Genomic DNA, 21,251 nt, shown 5'->3' with positions numbered 1-21,251 from the left:
TCCTGTACATACCGTTTACCAAAGCACTGTATCATAGAAATACACAATTCAAGAGATGATTTTTCCTTATGCGTAATCTTAGAGCAAAAATCGTTTAAAAACGGATCTGCTTCGTCAGGCACAGCTGTGAGAAGCAAAGATACAGATGTTGTGTCAGGCAATACAGCAACACTGGCCCTGTCTGACACTAGTCTAGCGAGTGTTGAAAACCCAGCAGTCGTCAACAATGTGGACACAATGCTGGAAAGCATTGGAGGCGAAGAAGGGGTGTCCAAGGTGATCACATTCTGCTTTAGATTAAATAGATACACGGTTAAGACTGTGTTCATGTAGACTTTTGTATTGCAGTTTGAATTGTTACTGTTGAGTCCTTGTGAATGACATTAGTCTTTACAGGGCTGATGAATGTGATAGCAGTGGTTTGCCTGTCAAATATTTTATTTGTAAATTTATTGTAAAGCAATTATTGATATTGTGATAGTTCTTTATATTAAGGAATAAATCTATTGTTTATATGTATTTACATTTAATGACACTTTTTTCTCTATAATAACAATAAATATGAGATTACAGTAAAAACAGTCATATTGTTATAAATAGTTGCCATTTAAAATAGTTGTTTTCTATTTGAATATATTTTCAAATGTCATTTATTCCTGTGATGGCAAAGACGAATTTTCAACAGAACGTTCACAAGAATAGCATTTATTTGAGAAAGAAAACTTTTCCAACGTTATAAATGTCTTTCATATCAATTTTGATCAGTTATCGCATCCTGGCTGAATAAAAGTATGAATTTCTTTAAAAGAAAATCTCGCTGACCTTAAACTTTTGACTGGAAGTGTAAATGTATATGTATACGTGTATGTATTGAGTGTTATAGTGGAATGTATTTGAATCTGAGATGTTTCTGAATAGACATATGCAGATTCTTCTAAAAGACTTGAACTCCTCCACCAACCTGCTGCTCAGAGTGCGCCGCAGAACCCACGAAGGAAACAGTGCAGAAACTCAAATAAGCATGGATATTGTGGGACTTATTGGAACCACATATACATTTCAAGGTATAAAATTCTTAAGTTCACTTACTAGTGTTTTCTTAAAAATAATTTTAAGAATTGTATTATTATTTAAAAATTTTGGTGTAGGATTTGAAACAATCTTTTCGCGGAAATTGCTGGTTAATGTAAAAAATGATTACAAAGAAAGAGTAACACGATGAATTAAACATGAAATAGTTGTTTTTTTTGTAAAATGTACACAACAACAAATATATATATATGCTACATGACATGAATACAGTTTTTTTTTTTTTTGTAACAATTTTAATTACATGGGCTTACTTAAAGGGCTAATTCTGAAAAAAAAAGTCATTCGGGTTTGGAATTACATAAGGGTTTAAGTTTTTTGGTGGACTGTCCCTGTAATAATCACACAATCACACCTTTGATTCTTCAGGAATGGCAGACCTCCAGTACCTAACGACTCACAACGATGCAGATGAAAACCAGATGTCTTTGTATGACAAGCTGAGAAGAAAGAATTCTACGACAGTCCTGTGCCCCTTTTCCTTCCTCCTCCCATTTTTTTCTCATCTGGATACCGCTGTGATTATTACTATCATCCAGATGTATTGCACAGGTAAGCTGGAGAAGGACTTGAATTCTCACGAGTTGACTAGCTGGTATGGCAAATGATTCAGAAAGATCTTCTGTTCTGAGTTCAGCTGTATGTGTGTTTTGGTGGTTTGATTTGTTGATTACATTTGTTGGCTTCCCACTAAACAGCAGGGAGACTGCAATGCAGGCTGTTCTTCTAAAAGATCATCTTATTGCCCTGAATCGAGCTCGCCGGCCAAACAATGCCATTTTTTGTCAATTTTGATGACAAAATTATACCAACAGCACCTCTAGAAGCTTCTGTGACGAGCTGGAAGAAGGTCTGCGTCCATCCTAATGATGTAAAGGCAGAGCAGCAACTCAGACAGGTTAGTATAATGGATATACATGTTTTTCATGTGTTAAATCAACCATCTGTGAGAGAGTGCACAACATTACAGCATTTGATTTGAATCCAACAAAAAGTACATGTTTTTTATGAGGGACTAAACTAAAAAACCGACAGCACTGTTCAGAAATAATGACTTTAAGCAATTGATTATATGTATAAAATGTACAACATATTTTAGGCAAGATAATCAGATATACACTACTGTTCAAAATTAAGGGGTCATTAAGATTATTTTTTTTAATACTTTTATTCAGCAAGTTCACACTAAATGCATCAAAAGTGACAGTAAAGACATTTATAATATTACAAAAGATATCTATTTCAAATTAACACTGTTCTTTTTAACGTTCTAGTAATTAAAGAATCCTGAAAAGCACCAAATCAGCATAATAGAATGATTTCTATTTTTAAGGATCATGTGACACTGTAAACTATAGCGTTATGACTGATGAAAATTCAGCTTTATCAACACAGGAATACATTACATTTGAAAATATATTCAAATAAAAAAAACAGTAAATTATAATAGATTAATTTAAATAAATTACTGTATTTTTGATCAAATAAATACAGCCTTGGTTGGTGATCATAAGAGACTTCTTTCAAAATCATTTAAAAAAATCTTACTGACTAAACATTTGAACAGTCGTCTATATATGTAGTTTGAGAGTGCAAGGTGACTTGTTTAAATCATTCTCAGTGCTTCATGGGAGTGGGCGGTCGACAACTAGGTGAAAGGATAAAAATTATAAGTTGCATTTAAAAACAGAAGCTGTAAAAAATCAGCTTGAGCAACTATTGGACAAACATGGTGGAATGTTATGGGAAAATGTCCTTATCTTATCCTAATCCCACCTGTGCTCCAAAGCTATTTCATTCTGAAATACTGATTAATTTGATTTCGCCTCCGCAGTTTTTTGAGAAAAGGCCCATATGGTCTCGCAATTCAGTCAAGACCAACATTAACATTCACCCTGAGAAAATGAAGCACCTCCTCCCGTATGTGGCGTACTACATGGTGAGTTTTCACTACATGAAAAGTTTAATAAACTTAAATACGATGTGTTAAAATACCGTCTCCTATCCCAGCTTTTTGCACAGAAAGCCATTAGTGGTGCAAACACTCATATGTGGCACTATCAACTGTTCTCGGTTTGTTAGTATGGCCAGTTGTACCAAAATTGGTTCAACCAAAGGTGTGAGATTAGGGTGGGGCGACCTGTTTGTCTGGACTAAAGGTCAAGGTTTGGCTGGTAAATATAGGCTGGTTAACCCCTGCTGGTAGATTCTGTAACTATACTTTTATGTTGCCAAAAAGCGTCAACTTCAAGTTTATGCAAAACATAATGACACCTGTTTTGAGTCAGTGTCACAAATTTGTTTATTTGATTAGTGACCTATAATCTGTTAAAAACGTTTATTTCTATGCTTAAATTCAATTTTAATTCCCAGATTTTCCATGTCGACCCTACTGTATATCCCTTGTGCATCAATTTAAAAGAGTTACACAGAAGTCCTTCAAGGACAAAAATGTCCATGTCAATACAAATATTTTATAGTAAAAAAAATTCCCAGTTTTCACTAACATAGATCTTTTTGCCATTATGTCGTCCTGATCATAACTACCAAAAAAAAATTCATTTTCAGGATTTTAATCCTTTAAATGCCAGTTTGTTTACATAATGCCACTGTCATTTTTTATGATCGTTTTTATTTTCCATATACTAAATATTAAGCAGATTTTTCTTTTCTTTCCTTTTTTGGATTAAAACAGTCTGATATACATACCAATATACCCACACAATTATAATTGCATCATTTCAATTCAGTTGGCCTTTTTTTTCAGCAGGAGCAGAAAACCAGGAAAAAACGAGTACTTGCTCCATAGGCAAAAACTATATAAAATATTAAATATTTTATATAAATTTAATTTAAAAAGTTTAAAAATAGTAAAAACGTTGAAGCCTCCCCATTAGAATGTAAACCTATTAACAAAGAATGCATGGTTTTATGCCTAAATGGCACTGGGATTAAATATTTAATGGGTTTCATTGGGCACATTTTTGTCTTTAAGGTCCTGAGTGTAACAATTTTTTTGTACCTAGTGTAAAATATGAGGAACATGAAGAGCACTGCAGTTGGGAGCGGTGTACACCGAGGGAGGGATGGTACAGGGAGAATGCTATAGTGTTGGACTCTTCCGCTATATGGACGTGTTCAGTGCCGCCCCACCTGGCAGATTAGAGAAGCCCGTTCCTCACCAAGGCTGGGACGGTGAGTATGCCTGTCTGTTGTTAAAGTATGTTTAGATGTTTTCAGGCACAGCTAGGGTCTAAAATATGTGAGTGTACTGACAGTGAACTCCTGCTGACTCTACCTGCACAGGTGTTCTGAAAGCCACTGACTACAGTAAGAGATGCATGCAGCTCAATCCTCTCGCTACTGATGTCGTGGGCAGTGAGGACTGTCTCTACCTGAACATCTGGGTCCCTCAGGGCAGAAGTGGTAACGCAAACTTGTTCTAATTCACAAGACAAAACAAAAACATATGTTTAAGGGATAGTTCACTCAAAACATACAATTCTGTCATCATTTACTAGCCCTTATGTCATTCCAAACTTCTGAGTAAGAAAAAATAACATTTTATTCCATACAATTGAAGTCAATTTTTTTTGACTGTTGTGTTTGATGGGTGAAACTAACTAGCCCTAAACTATAGAATAATTTATCTACAAATATTGTGTCAAATGAAAGAATTTGCCGTCTGGCTTGACACCTTCTCCTTTGTAGTGTCTTCCAATCTGCCTGTTATGGTGTTCATCTATGGTGGTGGCTTCCTGCTTGGTGGTGGTCAGGGTGCAAACTTCTTGAACAACTACCTGTATGATGGACAGGAGATCGCAGACAGAGGAAATGTCATCGTGGTGACATTCAACTACCGTGTCGGATACCTCAGCAGCAGAGATGCTGATGCACCTGGTAAGCAGCTATATAAAATAAACTTTGCGTTGGCTCACAAAGAACTCAAAAGTGCAAAATATTATATTTAAATGCTTGAAATAGCTAAAGTTTCTCAGGTGAACGCAATCGTTTTGCTAGAGAATGCAAAAGCATTGAAATATAACTTTTCCTCCAATCTAATTTTATTGTATTTTTTTTAAGTATTGCGTTTTCCAGAAAATCTTCACAAAAGCACTGAAACAGTTTTTCTGCGTCCGGTGGGCTTGCGGCAACCACATGTGACGACCCCGGGCTGGACTCCGCTTCGTCCACGGTGAAAGTCGATCCGGCGATCCACAGCGCAAAGTTGTAGTATTTCCTCAGCAACCAGCACGGATCAGCTCCAGGCATGACGAAGCAGATATCGTCCTCTTTTGGAAGGCCAAACAAAGTAGTTTCGCTTTCATAACGAATCACACGGTGCCTTCACGACATGGCGGCGGCAACAACAATACTACAGCGAGAATAAAAGTTACGCCTTCTTTGCGTGAACATTTGGGAGGCGTTATGCAAATCTTCCCACATAGTGATGTAGGTATGTGGGGGCGTGTTAGAACGAGCCGTTTTTAGGTAGGTGTGGCTGACCCTTAACTTTTATAAAGAATATCTCTTTGGATTTGAGACTTTAGTCTTTGCAACTTTACAGATCTTCTTTATGCAACAAGAGCTTGTAACACGCCAAAGAGAAAGAAAACAAATTTAAATCGCCTTATATGACCCCTTAAAAAGTTTGGAAATGATGGAACATCATGGAAATCATGTTACTTTTAAAAGTTTTTGGAACATTCTGAAATGAGTTTAAAAACAGTGGAACATTTAAAAAAACTACACATGATTTGTACTAATGTTTTAAGAACATTATTAAAGATCAGATAACATGAATGTTTTGAAAGAATTAACATTACTGGAAGAATGTTATTCATAACTTTGAAAGAATCTTGCCAGAACGTTAGCTAAAGTTCTTAGAATGTTCCCTGTTAGCTGGGTAGAAGCTCCATTCAAACTTTTGGACCCCACTGTATACATGTATGTATATATGTATGGATTGATTGACTGTAGTATATGTAAATGATGACCTGAGCATGTCCTGCTTGATAGGAAACTATGGCCGGTGGGATCAGCACGCCCCTATCCCCTGGGTACACAGAAACATCAGGAATTTTGGTGGCAATCCAGACAACATTACCATCTTTGGGGAGTCAGCAGGAGGAGCCAGCGTGAACTTCCAGGTGCTGCATTTAAAAAAAAAATTTTTTTTTTAATTGTTTATTTTATTTTTTGCTTGCATGTCTTTGTGTGTCATTCTGGCGTAAGAGTGAGCACATTTGTGAAAATGTCTTTGCAAATAGTGCAAAATGACATTTGAAGTAGCCCACACAATATTAAAAATGCTCATAGATTGTTAAATAATGTTTTCTCTCTAAATCTAATGGCAACAGGTTTGCAAAAGTGTTTGTTTTATTAGTATGAAAGCCATGAGAGGTTCTCAGTAATATAGCTTCTAATTTCTGTGTGTGTGTCCCATCCTGCACAGATTCTTTCCCCTAAAAACAAGGGCCTGATCCGCAGAGCTATCTCACAGAGTGGTGTTGCTCTCTGTCCCTGGGCTGTCAACAGAAATCCACGACAGTATGCTGAGGAGGTGAGCTTCACTTTTACTCATTATAAAACAGACTTGATACATTGCGTACAGTACTAGCATTTGATATCATTCCCAGCCTTTTACAAAATACTTTAGTGTACACTTGCTAGTGTTTACTTAGTGAAGTCACCTGTTCTGTTTCACATACAGACTGACATCTCAATGTTTTTGGTTAGTCAATAATTAATGTATAGTTATCACAACGTGGTTTATGTCTACAGTAATTACAAACACAATTATTTATTTAAAACTACATGAGTATATTCTTTTTTGTGCACCGTTAGATTGCAAAGAAGGTAGGATGCCCCACTGATAGCGGGATGGTGGCTTGTCTGAGGAGGACAGATCCAAAGACTGTAACTCTTGCTGGGAATGTGAACTTCAGTGCATCTGCTTCTCGTAAGAACATTTACAGTGGCTGCTTGTGCCCTTTTAGCCCTTTACATGCTTTTAAAGCAATAGTTCAACCAAAATTAAAATGTATTTACTCACTGAAGTAAATGCTTTCATAATTTGCATTTTTGGGTGAACTGGCTGAACGTCTGCTCACATGCTGTTTTATATATATTGGCTTTTATTTTTGTATTTTTCGATTTTAATTTTCATTTAAAGTTTCCAAAATTTCTTGGTAAACGGGTGCAGTGACGTTGGTTTTCAAAAAACACAATGGACCAACACCAGCAGATGACATTGCACCCCAAATCATCACAGACTGTGGAAACTTAACTCTGGACTTCAAGCAACTTGGGCTATGAGCTTCTCCACCCTTCCTCCAGACTCTAGGACCTTGGTTTCCAAATTAAATACAAAACTTGCTCTCATCTGAAAGGAGGACTTTGGACCACTGGGCAACAGTCCAGTTCTTTTTCTCCTTAGCCCAGGTAAGACGCCTCTGACGTTGTTTGTGGTTCAGGAGTGGCTTAACAAGAGGAATACAACAACTGTAGTCAAATTCCTTGACACGTCTGTGTGTGGTGGCTCTTGATGCCTTGACCCCAGCCTCAGTCCATTCCTTGTGAAGTTCACTCAAATTCTTGAATCGATTTTGCTTGACAATCCTCATAAGGCTGCGGTTCTCTCGGTTGGTTGTGCATCTTTTTCTTCCACACTTTTTCCTTCCACTCAACTTTCTGTTAACATGCTTGGATACAGCACTCTGTGAACAGCCAGCTTCTTTGGCAATGAATGTTTGTGGCTTACCCTCCTTGTGAAGGGTGTCAATGATTGTCTTCTGGACAACAGTCAGATCAGCAGTCTTCCCCATGATTGTGTAGCCTAGTGAACCAAACTGAGAGACCATTTATTTTGAAGGCTCAGGAAACCTTTGCAGGTGTTTTGAGTTGATTAGCTGATTAGCATGTCACCATATTCTGATTTGTTGAGATAGTGAATTGGTGGGTTTTTGTTAAATGTGAGCCAAAATCATCACAATTAAAAGAACCAAAGACTTAAACTACTTCAGTCTGTGTGCATTGAATTTATTTAATACACGAGTTTCACAATTTGAGTTGAATTACTGAAATAAATGAACTTTTCCCTGACATTCTAATTTATTGAGATGCACCTGTAAATTTTTTTAAGTTAAAAAAAAAACTTATTAAACATTTAAAGGGATAGTTCACCCAAAATTGAAAATTACCCCATGTTTTACTCACCCTCAAGCTGTCCTAGGTGTATATGACTTTTTTCTTTCAGACGAATGCAATCAGAGTTTTATTAAATAATGTCCTGGCTCTTTCAAGCTTTATAATGGCAGTGCATGGTGGTCAAGATTTTGAAGCCCAAAAAAGTGCATCCATCCATCATAAAAAGTACTCCACAAGGCTCCGGCAGGTTAATAAAGGCCTTCTGAAGTGAATTGATGCATTTGTGTAAGACAAATATCCAAATTTAAAACTTTATAAACCGTAATCTCTAGCTTCCGCTACCTGTCATACTCGCGTTCATGAGAGAGTGACGTTCCAGCGGATGACGTATAGGCTGTAGTCATAGCGTAAGCTCCGGTGAGAAGCAACGAACGTGGAAGCACAGAGGAGAGACCAAAACAAAACACCTCTCACGAATTAGAAGTAACAAATTAGATTTTGTAAAGAAAAATGTTGGAGGATTTTTTTATATTATTGTAGAAACAGTGATACATTTTTTCAGGATTCTTTGAAGAACAGAAGGTTCAAGAGAAAAGCATTTATTAAGATTATACATTTTTGTAACATTATAATTAATGCATCCTTGCTGAATAAATGTCCGGTTCAAAAGAACTGCATTTGTTTGAAAGCGAAGTCATTATAAATGTCTTTTGTCACTTCTGATCAATGTTATGCATTCTTGCTGAATAAAAGTATTATTATTATTATTTTTTTAATCATACAGATCCCTAACTTTTTGAATGGTACTGTATATCTGAAAATATATTTTGTACTGTATAGGTATATACACATTTAAAAATTACCATTTTTGTCTTCTGTCTTCCCTTTTAACAAAGGGACAAACCAATATGCCCTGTGCAGAAAACACCTGTCAAGTTATTTCATGGGGCCTTTAATGGCCATGATTTAAAAAAAACTGCTATTGATTTTTAACAGGGAGGAGGTCAGGGTTCTCTCGATTGCCCTGTCTGAATCTAGAGGACCAGATGCTGGTGTCGCAACTTATGAGGAGTACACAGTCAATTGGGGTAGCAAACCTAGTGAGGGTGCCGTCAGAATGAGAGCCCAAACAGCTGATAAAAATATCACAGGTATCCAAAAGTAATCCATATGACTCCAGTTCATCAATTAATGTCTTATAAAGTGAAAAGCTGCATGTTCGTAAGAAACAGTTTCATCATTAAGATGTTTTTAACTTCAAAACGCTGCTTCAGGCTAAAATATGAGTCCTCAATACATAATATTGCTTCCTCCAGTGAAAAAGTAATCTTGTCTGAATCATGAGAGAAATACAGCAAAAAAAAAAAAAAACAGTTCTAAACAAATATGTTGATTGATTTTGATGTGAGAGGACAATAACTTTTTCACTGGAGGAAGCGTTATTATAGATTACTGACTGGTATGTTGGCCAGAAGGATCCATTGGTGAGCAAGTGATGTAACTCATCTACAGAACATCTTGGAAGGTTTTTGGGTGAACGATTCCTTTAACATTCAGTTTATATCAAGTAACAAAATATTTTTTTAGTTTTAGTTAACTATAATAACCCTGGTGTCACTTGTGGCGCATGATGATAGCTAATAAGTCATTTCTAACTTCCCTCATTGTCTATCTTCCTTTCTCCCTCACAGTGATCCTAGCAAAGGTGAGTCCAGTGTTCCTGTAAGCTGGCCTGAATTTGCCAGCAGTATCTAAATATCAACAACAAGATGAACAGGGACAGCGTCAAGCAGATGTTGAGAACACGCTTGGTTTACTACTGGACTACCGCCTTTGCCAGCTTTCCTGCCGTCCAGAAGAGCTGAGCACTAGCAACCCAACTCGTGTAGCCATTTAGCAGTGAATATGATGCTAAGATTCATGCAATAAACTAAATATAAGATGATCAAAAGAAGCAGTCATATTTTCTGTATTAACTTGCCATTACATTAAAAGAATGCAATGCTGTTTTTGCTCCAATAAGCTGAGAGAAAGTTTACTGAAGATAACATTTTCTTATCAGTTAACACCATTTCTATGATTCTTATAAGCTCCGATAACTCCAATACATTAATACAGTTATCTAGCAATATTGTGGATAAATGTGGAGACTTTGGCATGGCCACATAACCCTAAACAATAAAAGGCGCCCTGAAAAAACTGCCCCTGGTGCTTTCAGTCCCCTTAAAGTTTGAATTTAGTCAGGACCTCACTGGAACAAAACATGGACATAGAATATATATAATGCATCTAAGGACAGCAATATGAGCTGATATTGAACATCTAAAGTAAATAATGGAGCTGTAAACCCTAAAAAAGTGACAAATGCATATTGTATGTGCTAGTGGACACATGATTAACCTTCACAACCCTTGGCATAGTTGGCCATTAGCATGTCAAAAAAAAATAAAAATACATTATATCAGCAGAATAAAATGAATAATAACAAAACATAACAAAAAAGTCTTCAATGTAATTTTTTTTTATTAGATATATATATAATGATAAATTATATAATGATCAAATATCAAAGGAATAGTTCACCAAAAAAATGAAAATTTGCTGAAAATGTACTCATTTATAAAGTATGTTTATTTTACAAATTTATTTTTTATGCATTTTCAAACGATTTCAAATTTCTTAAAATAAATACAATTATATCAGCTTTATATCGGCCACCGGCCACCCTGCTTTCCAAGATATCGGCATCAGCTGTCAAAAAAACAATATCGGTCGACCACTAATGAAAATCTTAAACCTAGAAATGACTTTTCTAGGTTTTAAGTGCTATAATCAGGTCCCCAGTGCATCTACCAGCCAAGGAAACGTGAAATAGATTAACCCAGTAACTTTGTTTTGGTAAGCCTTTTTCTGCAAGCGTCTTAAAAAACGAGTACGTCTGATTTCGCTCCCTTGGTGACGTGGCAAAGGGATCTCATTATAAACTATTTCAAATTTCTTAAAATAAATGCAATTATATCGGCTTTATATCGGCCACCCTGCTTTCCAAGATATCGGCATCGGCTGTCAAAAAACAATATCGGTCGACCACTAATGAAAATCGGACTTTTCCAGGTTTTAAGTGCTATAATCAGGTCCCCAGTGCATCTACCAGCCAAGGAAACGTGAATTAGATTAACCCAGTAACTTTGTTTTGGTAAGCATTTTTCTGCAAGCATCTGAAAAAACGAGCACGTCTGATTTCGCTCCCTTGGTGACGTGGCAAAGGGATCTCATTATAAACGATTTCAAATTTCTTAAAATAAATACAATTATATCGGCCATCAGCCACCCTGCTTGCCAAGTTATCGGCATCGGCTGTCAAAAAACCAATATCGGTCGACCACTAATGAAAATCGGACTTTTCCGGGTTTTAAGTGCTATAATCAGGTCCTCAGTGCATTGAACAACCAAGGAAACGTGAAATAGATTAACCCAGTAACTTTGTTTTGGTAAGCCTTTTTCTGCAAGCGTCTGAAAAAATGAGCACGTCTGATTTTGCTCCCTTGGTGACGTGGCAAAGGGATCTCATTATAATATTACCGCCCCTTAATCTGTAAATTTACACCCAAGGCGCCGTCATGTTTTCGCAAGCGACAATGGTGTACCAGCTCTAATCCCATGGCAAAAATTGAAGAAAAACATGCTCAACTGTTCTGCCTTTGGCTGCACAGACGAGCACAGAACACTATTTAGCGTCCCAGCCTTAGAGGAGACAACAGAGCAGTGGATTTATTGATTAATTTACTATATTGCTGCTGCCACACAGATCTAAAATAAACATGCGATTTATTTGCCAGTTGTTTACCTTCACAGACATAGCCGACTGTTTTTTGTAACTCGTGTGTTTTTAACGATCTGTGGAGTAGTGCTGCGCAGATGCAGATCTGAGACTGAAAGAGCTCTCCATTGACTGTTTTGGAGCCAGTTTCAGGTCACTTCAAGAACAGAAACACTCATTTGCATCATGACTGAGATCAATAATTCATCTGTTTTGTCACATATGCTACATCCTCATGTCTGTCATTGAACAGAGAAAAAGCTTATGGCCCAATCTTTTTACTAAAGGGGTGGATGCGAGGGTGATCACTACTTTCATATGCTGTTTAATTGTTTCAGCTCAACATGGTACATGGTGCTAGTATCTCCAGTGTCTTAAATTGATTACATTTGATTAATGATAAACTATATAGGCTCTTTTGATGAGAGATAGATGGCTGGTGTGTGCCTCATACAGCCGATGAGCTCAGGAGTATCATCTCTGGAATGAGCCAAAAACACGTCCGAGCCAACAGGCCAGGTAAAACACAAAAAAGAATGCATTGTTTGCAGATTACATGAATAGATTGCAGATTACACGTAATCCCCCTTTAGTTTGGTGCCTATAAAGGTTTTGTTATGCAAATGTTAATGTAAAAATGCAACTATGGTTTTGTCAAATGAACTAAGTGTGAGTAAATTCTTCAAGAATGCACCTGACATACAATAATAAAAGTTATGACTGTGTTTATATATATTATGTATATACGCATTTATATATACACTACCGTTAAAAAGGGCTTCGTACTTTTTTTAAAGAAATTTTATTCAGCAAGGATGTATTAAATTGATCAGCAAAAACAGTGTCAAGACTTACATTGTTACAAAAGATATTTCAAATAAATGCTATTCTTATTTCTTATTATTTTATTTTATTATTTATTTCCTTTTTTTAAGACCCTATGGTGAGTTTGTACAGAAACTGAATTTCAAAAATGAATCCAACAAATAAGTGTGACAACTAGTCATTTCGGGAGATGATAAATTTGAGTTTCTTTAAAATGGCACAAATATTTTTGCCATTCATAAATATTTTTTCTCTAATGGAAAATGTGTCGTTGAGATGACAAATAATGTCTAATGAACACCACCACACAAATTTTCCATGAGAGTTTAACACAACTGCACATATGCTGTCCAGCATTTACAGGAACTGTGTACTTTAAAGATATGGTTTTGGAACACCTTGAATACGAGATATGATTTGGCCTGTTTATAAAAGCGACAGAACTCCCTTCAATCCCACACTTGCAGCAACTGTCTGATGATGATGGTGATGCTGGGAGTTTTCATCTCTGTGGCCCTCATTCTGGGCACAGCAAATGCAGCTTCTGTGAGTCTTCTGTATATTTAACAGTTCATTATGTTTACGTAGTAAACTGTATTACTAAATAACTTTATCACTTTTACAATTATATCTATTTTAACTTTTAACACAAGGCCCCTAAGGAGATGATAATGGGGGAAAATGATGAAATAGAATTTTGCATTCTTCTGAGAAACTTTGCCTTCACTTGCAAATCTTTTCATACAATTTAGCTGAACATGGCTAAAATGCTAAATATGCTACACTGCAATTTCTACCAAAATTGCACTGCAGTTGGGAGCGGTGTACACCGAGGGAGGGATGGTACAGGGAGAGAAACATAGTGTTGGACTCTTCCGCTATATGGACGTGTTCAAGGGAATCCCCTTCGCAGCACCACCTGGCAGATTAGAGAAGCCCGTTCCTCACCCAGGCTGGGACGGTGAGTATACCTGTCTGTTGTGAAAGTTTGTTTAGCTGTTTTCAGGCACAGCTAGGGTCTAAAATATGTGAGTGTACTGACAGTGAACTCCTGCTGACTCTACCTGCACAGGTGTTCTGAAAGCCACTGACTACAGTAAGAGATGCATGCAGCTCAATCTTCTCGCTACTGATGTCGTGGGCAGTGAGGACTGTCTCTACCTGAACATCTGGGTCCCTCAGGGCAGAAGTGGTAACGCAAACTTGTTCTAATTCACAAGACAAAACAAAAAAAAGTATGTTAAAGGGATAGTTCACTGAAAAATTACAATTCTGTCATCATGTACTCATGAACATTTTTTGCCCATACAATTAAAGTCAATTAGGTGCAGTGTTGTTTTGACAGTGTTTGATAGGAGAATTTTGTAGTTTAATGCGTGAACTAGCCCTTTAAGGATCATTTATTTACAAATATTGTGCCAAATGAAAGAATTTGCCGTCTGGCTTGACACCTTCTCCTTTGTAGTGTCTACCAATCTGTCTGTTATGGTGTTCATCTATGGTGGTGGCTTCCTGCTTGGTGGTGGTCAGGGTGCAAACTTCTTGAACAACTACCTGTATGATGGACAGGAGATCGCAGACAGAGGAAATGTCATCGTGGTGACATTCAACTACCGTGTCGGATCCCTCGGATTCCTCAGCAGCGGAGATGCTGATGCACCTGGTAAGAAACTGTGTAAAATATTTCATTTGAATAAAATTGCAAAATAATTCATTTGAAAGCATTTAAATAAAAAGTTTCCTCATATTTTTGGCTTGCAAAACTCTCACAAATTTATTGCGTTCCCTTAAGAAACTTGAAATGTACTTTTTCCTCCCACCTCTTAGTATTTCCATCACACAAGTATTGCAAGAAAATGCAAAAGCATTGCAATACAAGTTTTCTTCCCTTCTCATTTTTTCCATAACCATGTTGCGTTAACCAACAAAATATGTTCTAAAAACATTTTGCTAATATTTCCATTATAAAAACGTTATTTATGAATGTTCTTTAAACATTCAAAACATCCAGTTTTTAAATGTTTAAAAAAGGTTTTTCTTGGTTATGCGAACCTTAAGAGAGCATTCAATTTTATCATTTTGCATTTTGAATGTCCGGAAGCAAGTTTAAAATATGTTTAACATTTAAAAAACATTAGATGAACATAACAGGAAATAACATTCCATGAATTATGTATAAATTCTGTTTTTGTGCTACGTTTTGAGAAGGATTGGGTGATAAAACACGTGTGCCACGTGTAAAACGTGTGCGTCTCAACCTATGAAGATATGAACACATGAGCTTCAATCTCCAGAGCTGCTCTGAGAGTCACTTCACCAGCTCGACGATACTGCCTTGAAAAATATCGGTATCGTATCGAAAACAAAATAAGTGGTATCGCCCATCCCTACCAGCTTCACAATGTTTCATTTGTGAAAGAAACTGAAAGTAAAACTTAAAGACCTGCACAACGAACCATCAAAATAAAAGTCCGGTTTAATTTAAATAAATTATGACAATAATATAATTTAACATAATATAATACAATATTGTTATTTTAAGGAATATCTTACAACCAAGGTATTTTTTTCATTAATTTATACAGTTCTGTTGTGCAGCAACTTGCTTGACAATAAAAATGCAATCTTTTGTAGTAAATTAATTTCATTTGCTTACATTTTAAAAGAATGCTCAAACTGTTAAAGTTTTATTAATTCATTTAATTAGATGCCATACTTTTTTTTATAAAAATTGTATTAAATCATAAAACACAAAATCCAGACAAAATAAAATGGAAGAAATCAATTTAATAAAAATTGATTTAATGGGTTCCTAATTACAAGATATCTTACTCTGTGGAGTTTAATTGTGAACAAACAAAGTTATGTTTACATTTACATGCAAAGTACTTTCTTCCCCATTAACGGTGAAAGAATATTGTGATAATATTTTTGGTCATATCGCCCAGCCCTATACATAATTAAAGACCAGATAACATTGAATGAATGTTCTATTGACGTTATTGGAAAAACTTTTTTTTTAATAACTTAGAGAGAACCTTGCCATCATGTTCCCTGTTAGCTCCAGTCAAACTTTTGGACCCCACTGTATACATGTATGTATATATGTATGGATTGATTGACTGTAGTATATGTAAATGATGACCTGAGCATGTCCTGCTTGATAGGAAACTATGGCCTGTGGGATCAGCACGCCGCTATCTCCTGGGTACACAGAAACATCAGGAATTTTGGTGGCAATCCAGACAACATTACCATCTTTGGGGAGTCAGCAGGAGGAGCCAGCGTGAACTTCCAGGTGCTGCCTAAAACAACAACAAAACACTGGTTTATTTATTTTATTTTATTTTTGCTTAAATGCTTATGTATTACATTTTAATTACTGAGTCTTTAAAATTTTCACTCTAAATCTAATGGCAACAGGTTTACAAAAGTGTTTGGTTGATTAATATGAAAGTCATGAGAGGTTCTCAGTAATATAGCTTCTAATTTCTGTGTGTGTGTCCCATCCTGCACAGATTCTTTCCCCTAAAAACAAGGGCCTGATCCGCAGAGCTATCTCACAGAGTGGTGTTGCTCTCTGTCCCTGGGCTGTCAACAGAAATCCACGACAGTATGCTGAGGAGGTGAGCTTCACTTTTACTCATTATAAAACAGACTTGGTGGTACATTGCTAGTACAGTACTAGCATTTGATAAACAGAGGTCGCAAAATCCTATGGGTTTATTTGCTCTCATTCCCAGCCTTTTACAAAATACTTTAGTGTACACTTGCTAGTGTTTACTTAGTGAAGTCACCTGTTCTGTTTCACATACAGACTGACATCTCAATGTTTTTGGTCAGTCAATAATTAATGTATAGATATCAATACGTGGTTTATGTCTACAGTAATTACAAATACAATTATTTCTTTAACACTATATGAGGATATTCTTTTTTGTGCACCTTTAGATTGCAAAGAAGGTAGGATGCCCCACTGATAGCGGGATGGTGGCTTGTCTGAGGAGGACAGATCCAAAGACTGTAACTCTTGCTGGGAATGTGAACTTCAGTGCATCTGCTTCTCGTAAGAAAATGGTGTATTTTTAGCCCTTTACATGAAATTAATTTACTCACTCTCATGTTCCAAACCTGCATGACTGGTCACTTATTTTCATGCTATTACAAAGAATGAATAAATGATGTGAATAAATGAATGGGTGAATAAATGATGACAGAATTTCATTTACAATGATAGAAATACAATGTCTGCTAAAACCATAGTAAATGCAATGCAAAGTCAAAATACTAAATCTGACCATCTTTTTCAGATCCCATTGTACACAATCTGGTTCTGTCCCCCGTCATCGATGGTGACTTCCTCCCCGGCGAGCCTGAAACCCTTTTCGAGAATGCTGCTGACATTGACTACATCGCTGGAGTCAATGACATGGACGGCCACCTCTTTGCCACCGTTGACATCCCCTCTCTCAACAACGCACTTGTGTCCACCCCTGTGTAAGTGTGCGACATTAAAGAGTCACCTGGAATCATTCTGATATTTTTTAAAGACCCCATAAAATCAGAAACAAGGCTTTATGCATTTTATGTCTGCTAGCTTTGAAGCTTTGAAACTTGACCTCTACAGACATTTTTTTTGTCTGGCCACAATGTATTTACACAATATACAGTATATTTTTTAAACATATGCTTAATGTCTGTAAACAGTGCAGCTTTTTTCCAAAAAATCATACCAATTCCAAGCTTTTGATGGTATTGTATGTATGAAAATATATGTTGTACTGCATGGGCATATATACATATAAAAATGAAAATTTTTGTCTTCTGGAAAAACAGCAACATAAGCAATAAGCCTTTCAACAAAGGGACTAACCAATACATTCCATGCAGAAAACACCCGTCAAATCATTTCATGGTGCCTTTAATGGTCCAAACCTGAAAAAAATCAACATGATTTCCAAAAACTGCTATTCATTTCTAACAGGGAGGATGTCAGGGCTCTCTCGATTGCCCTGTCTGAATCTAGAGGACCAGATGCTGGTATCACAACTTATGAGGAGTACACAGTCAATTGGGGTAGCGATCCTAGTGATAAGGTTGTTAAGAAAACGATTGTTGACATGGAGACGGACTACATCTTCCTGGTGCCAACCCAAGCGGCCCTGTATCTCCACTCTGACCATGCTAAGTAAGACTCCATCTTCTTATTTACTGACTTCTAAAAGTAGAAACCTTAAAAAACAACCTTTCTTCCCCATTAGATCTGGACGAACCTACTCCTACCTGTTCTCTGAGCCCTCTCGCATGCCTATCTTCCCACTCTGGATGGGTGCCGATCACGCTGAAGACCTTCAGTTTGTGTTTGGGAAGCCTTTCAGCACTCCTCTGGGCTACTTTCCTCGCCATCGTGACGTCGCCAAATACATGATTTCCTACTGGACCAATTTTGCTCAAACTGGGTATATAAACATTAAAATGCTTTACAATACTACAGTATTAAAATACTTCACCTTGTGTAGAAACAACTATACTCCACTATAATGTGTAGAAACAACTATAACACACACTTAGAGAGAGAGAGAGAGAAAGAGAAAGAGAAAGAGAGAGTACTATGGTACTAGGCCTGTCTGTTTTTGTGCAATCCCATCTGGTGCCAGTTAGTTATTTTAGTATTGATATACTATTATAGTTTTTTTTTTTTTTTCCATTTTCATTGTCTGTCTTCCTTTCTCCCTCACAGTGATCCTAGCAAAGGTGAGTCCAGTGTTCCTGTAAGCTGGCCTGAATTTGCCAGCAGTGGCCATCAGTATCTAAATATCAACAACAAGATGAACAGGGACAGCGTCAAGCAGATGTTGAGAACACGCTTGGTTTACTACTGGACTACCGTCTTTGCCAGCTTTCCTGCCGTCCAGAAGAGCTGAGCACTAGCAACCCGACTAGAGAATCGTGTAGCCATTTAGCAGTGAATATGATGCTAAGATTCATGCAATAAACTAAATATAAAATGATCAAAAGAAGCAGTCATATTTTCTGTATTAACTTGCCATTACATTAAAAGAATGCAATGCTGTTTTGTGCTCCAATAAGCTGAGAGAAAGTTTACTAACGATAACTTTTTTTAACGAATTAACGTAATTTCTATGATTCTTATAAGCTCAGATCATTTATATAAAGTTTCCACTACATTAATACTGCTATATAGCGATATTGTGGATAAATGTGGAGACTTGGGCATGGCCACATAACCCTAAACAATACAAAGGGGCCCTGAACAAACTGCCCCTGGTGCTTTCGGTCCCCTTAAAGTTTGAATTTAGTCAGGACCTCACTAGAACAAAACATGGACATAGAATATATATAATAAGGGAAGTCGTGGCCTAATGGTTAGAGAGTCGGACTCATAACCCAAAGGTTGTGGGTTCGAGTCTCGTACCAGCAGGGATTGTAGGTGGGGGGAGTGAATATACAGCACTCTCTCCCACCTTCAATACCACGACTGAGGTGCCCTTGAGCAAGGCACCGAACCCCCAACTGCTCCCCGGGCGCCGCAGCATAAATGGCTGCCCACTGCTCCGGGTGTGTGTTCACGGTTTGTGTGTGTTCACTGCTGTGTGTGTGCACTTTGGATGGGTAAATGCAGAGCACTAATTCTGAGTATGGGTCACCATACTTGGCCACATGTCACTTCACTCACTTCACTAATACATCTAAGGACAGCAATATGAGCTGATTTTGAACATCTAAAGTAAATAATGGAGCTGTAGACCCTAAAGAAGTGACAAATGCTTATGTGTTGGTGTATTACTCTGTGTATTATTAACCTTCATGACCCCTGGCATAGTTGGATTGAGGCACGTGAACCAGGATCACGAAACCTATGGTCTCTATTAAGCGGGAGTCCTGACAGTTAAAGTCCATTTCTGATTTTATTGTTGTTTGCATTGTCATGTTGCAGTATTTTACTTAATAAAAAATATTTTTATTTTTATTTTATAGGTAAGTAACAACCGCCCAAAATGCTAAACAAAACTGCGCAGGTGAAGTAAAATCACGTCACTGGAAATGTCCCACAGTTTTATTTCTCATTTTTGCAGCAAAGTGTCATGGGATCCATCACTGATCAAATAATAACACAGAAGCGATATAAGCACATTATTAAATCAGAACGCGAGGAAGAACATCATAAAACCACACGAGACGCGTAAATGTTGTTTGACGTACTTGTGCGTCACAGAGCGCAATGAAACCGAGCGCGTCTCCAGACGCGTTTTTACAAGTCCCCTACGTTGCGCCGCATACAGTTTTTGGAACGCAGGACTGAATGCCTCCCCTTAGACACTTAACAGTTAAAATGATTGAATCACAGACCGCCAGAGTTTCCCTATGAGACTCCGCACGTTTTCAGCCGTGTGTCTTCCTACTGTGCTGCGCAGATGCAGATCTGATACTGAAATAGCTCTCCATTGACTGTTTTGGAGCCAGATGGGTTAAATTACAGGTCCCTTCAAGAACAGAAAGTCGTTTACATCATGACATTCCCGGCTTGAGATCAATAATGCAGATGTTTTGCCGCATATGTTACATCCCCATGTCTGTTACTGCACAAAGAGCTTATGGCCTTTTTTTTATTTGATTACACACATAATGATAAACTGTATATCTTGCATGAAATGGAAGTTACTTAGTCCATAAATACTTTTCTGGGCAGTTAAAGCAGTGTGAAATGCCTGTGTTTAATCTAAAACAATATTGTACAATTATTATACATGCAGTCTTTATAATAATAATAATTCATTACATTTATATGGCGCTTTTCTAGGCACTCAAAGCGCTTTACATTGTCAGGGGGTATCTCCTCATCCACCTGGATGATGCAACGGCAGCCATAGTGTGCCAGAACGCCCACCACACACCAGCTTATTGGTGGAGAGGAGACAGAGTGATGAAGCCAAAAATGAAAATGGTTTGGAATTCAGTGTTCTTGCTGGTGTGATATTGCTGAAATACACTGCGGTTGAGTTGCAGTTATTCCACAGGACAGCGGAATGCAGAATCAGCTGACAGAACGGACCGTGAGCCAGAACTGCTGCCTGCTGTAAAACACATTCTCTCGCTCACTCAGTAACTCACACACTCACTTTTCTCTCTCAGGTCGAAGGGAAGTTTTTCATGTAACCATATGTTTTTTGTCTATGGGGAATAAGAGATTTTGGGCAGTATATAAACCATGATGAGGTAGCAGAAAGCCTTTCTGTCTCCTGTATAAAATTGAATAGGTGTCATTAGTGCCTGAAAAGGTCAGGAAAAAAATACATACATTTTAAAACTTTTTTATCATTTCATTTGGAAAGGGTATGGCTGACCT

The 21,251-nt window shown here is 37.2% G+C and overlaps 2 protein-coding genes and 1 pseudogene across 2 annotated transcripts; all 3 read left to right on the top strand.

The window, feature by feature from the left end:
- Positions 1-4: 4 nt before the first annotated feature.
- LOC107584550 (general transcription factor 3C polypeptide 5-like) lies at positions 5-4,216 on the top strand (annotated as a pseudogene).
- LOC107584624 (bile salt-activated lipase-like) lies at positions 4,137-9,341 on the top strand (the record flags this gene model as incomplete). The annotated part of the gene is made up of 7 exons (XM_016271336.1): positions 4,137-4,284; positions 4,396-4,515; positions 4,801-4,989; positions 6,109-6,239; positions 6,545-6,652; positions 6,937-7,051; positions 9,235-9,341. Coding segments are annotated over 7 exons (918 nt in total), but the record flags the coding sequence as incomplete, so codon positions are not given.
- A 3,987-nt stretch (positions 9,342-13,328) lies between these two features.
- On the top strand, positions 13,329-18,872 carry LOC107584549 (bile salt-activated lipase-like). The gene is made up of 11 exons (XM_016271216.1): positions 13,329-13,429; positions 13,697-13,844; positions 13,956-14,075; positions 14,349-14,546; positions 16,051-16,181; positions 16,402-16,509; positions 16,835-16,949; positions 17,194-17,380; positions 17,868-18,071; positions 18,145-18,342; positions 18,624-18,872. The coding sequence occupies exons 1-11, from the start codon at positions 13,361-13,363 to the stop codon at positions 18,805-18,807; spliced, it is 1,662 nt and encodes a 553-aa protein (XP_016126702.1). The 5' UTR covers positions 13,329-13,360; the 3' UTR covers positions 18,808-18,872.
- Positions 18,873-21,251: the final 2,379 nt, after the last annotated feature.

The sequence above is a fragment of the Sinocyclocheilus grahami genome, unplaced genomic scaffold, assembly GCF_001515645.1.
Source record: "Sinocyclocheilus grahami isolate Dianchi unplaced genomic scaffold, SAMN03320097.WGS_v1.1 scaffold61.1, whole genome shotgun sequence".
Classification (NCBI taxonomy): domain Eukaryota; kingdom Metazoa; phylum Chordata; class Actinopteri; order Cypriniformes; family Cyprinidae; genus Sinocyclocheilus; species Sinocyclocheilus grahami.
Note: the sequence above shows the minus strand (reverse complement) of the source record. Positions and strands in the feature narration are given on the sequence as shown.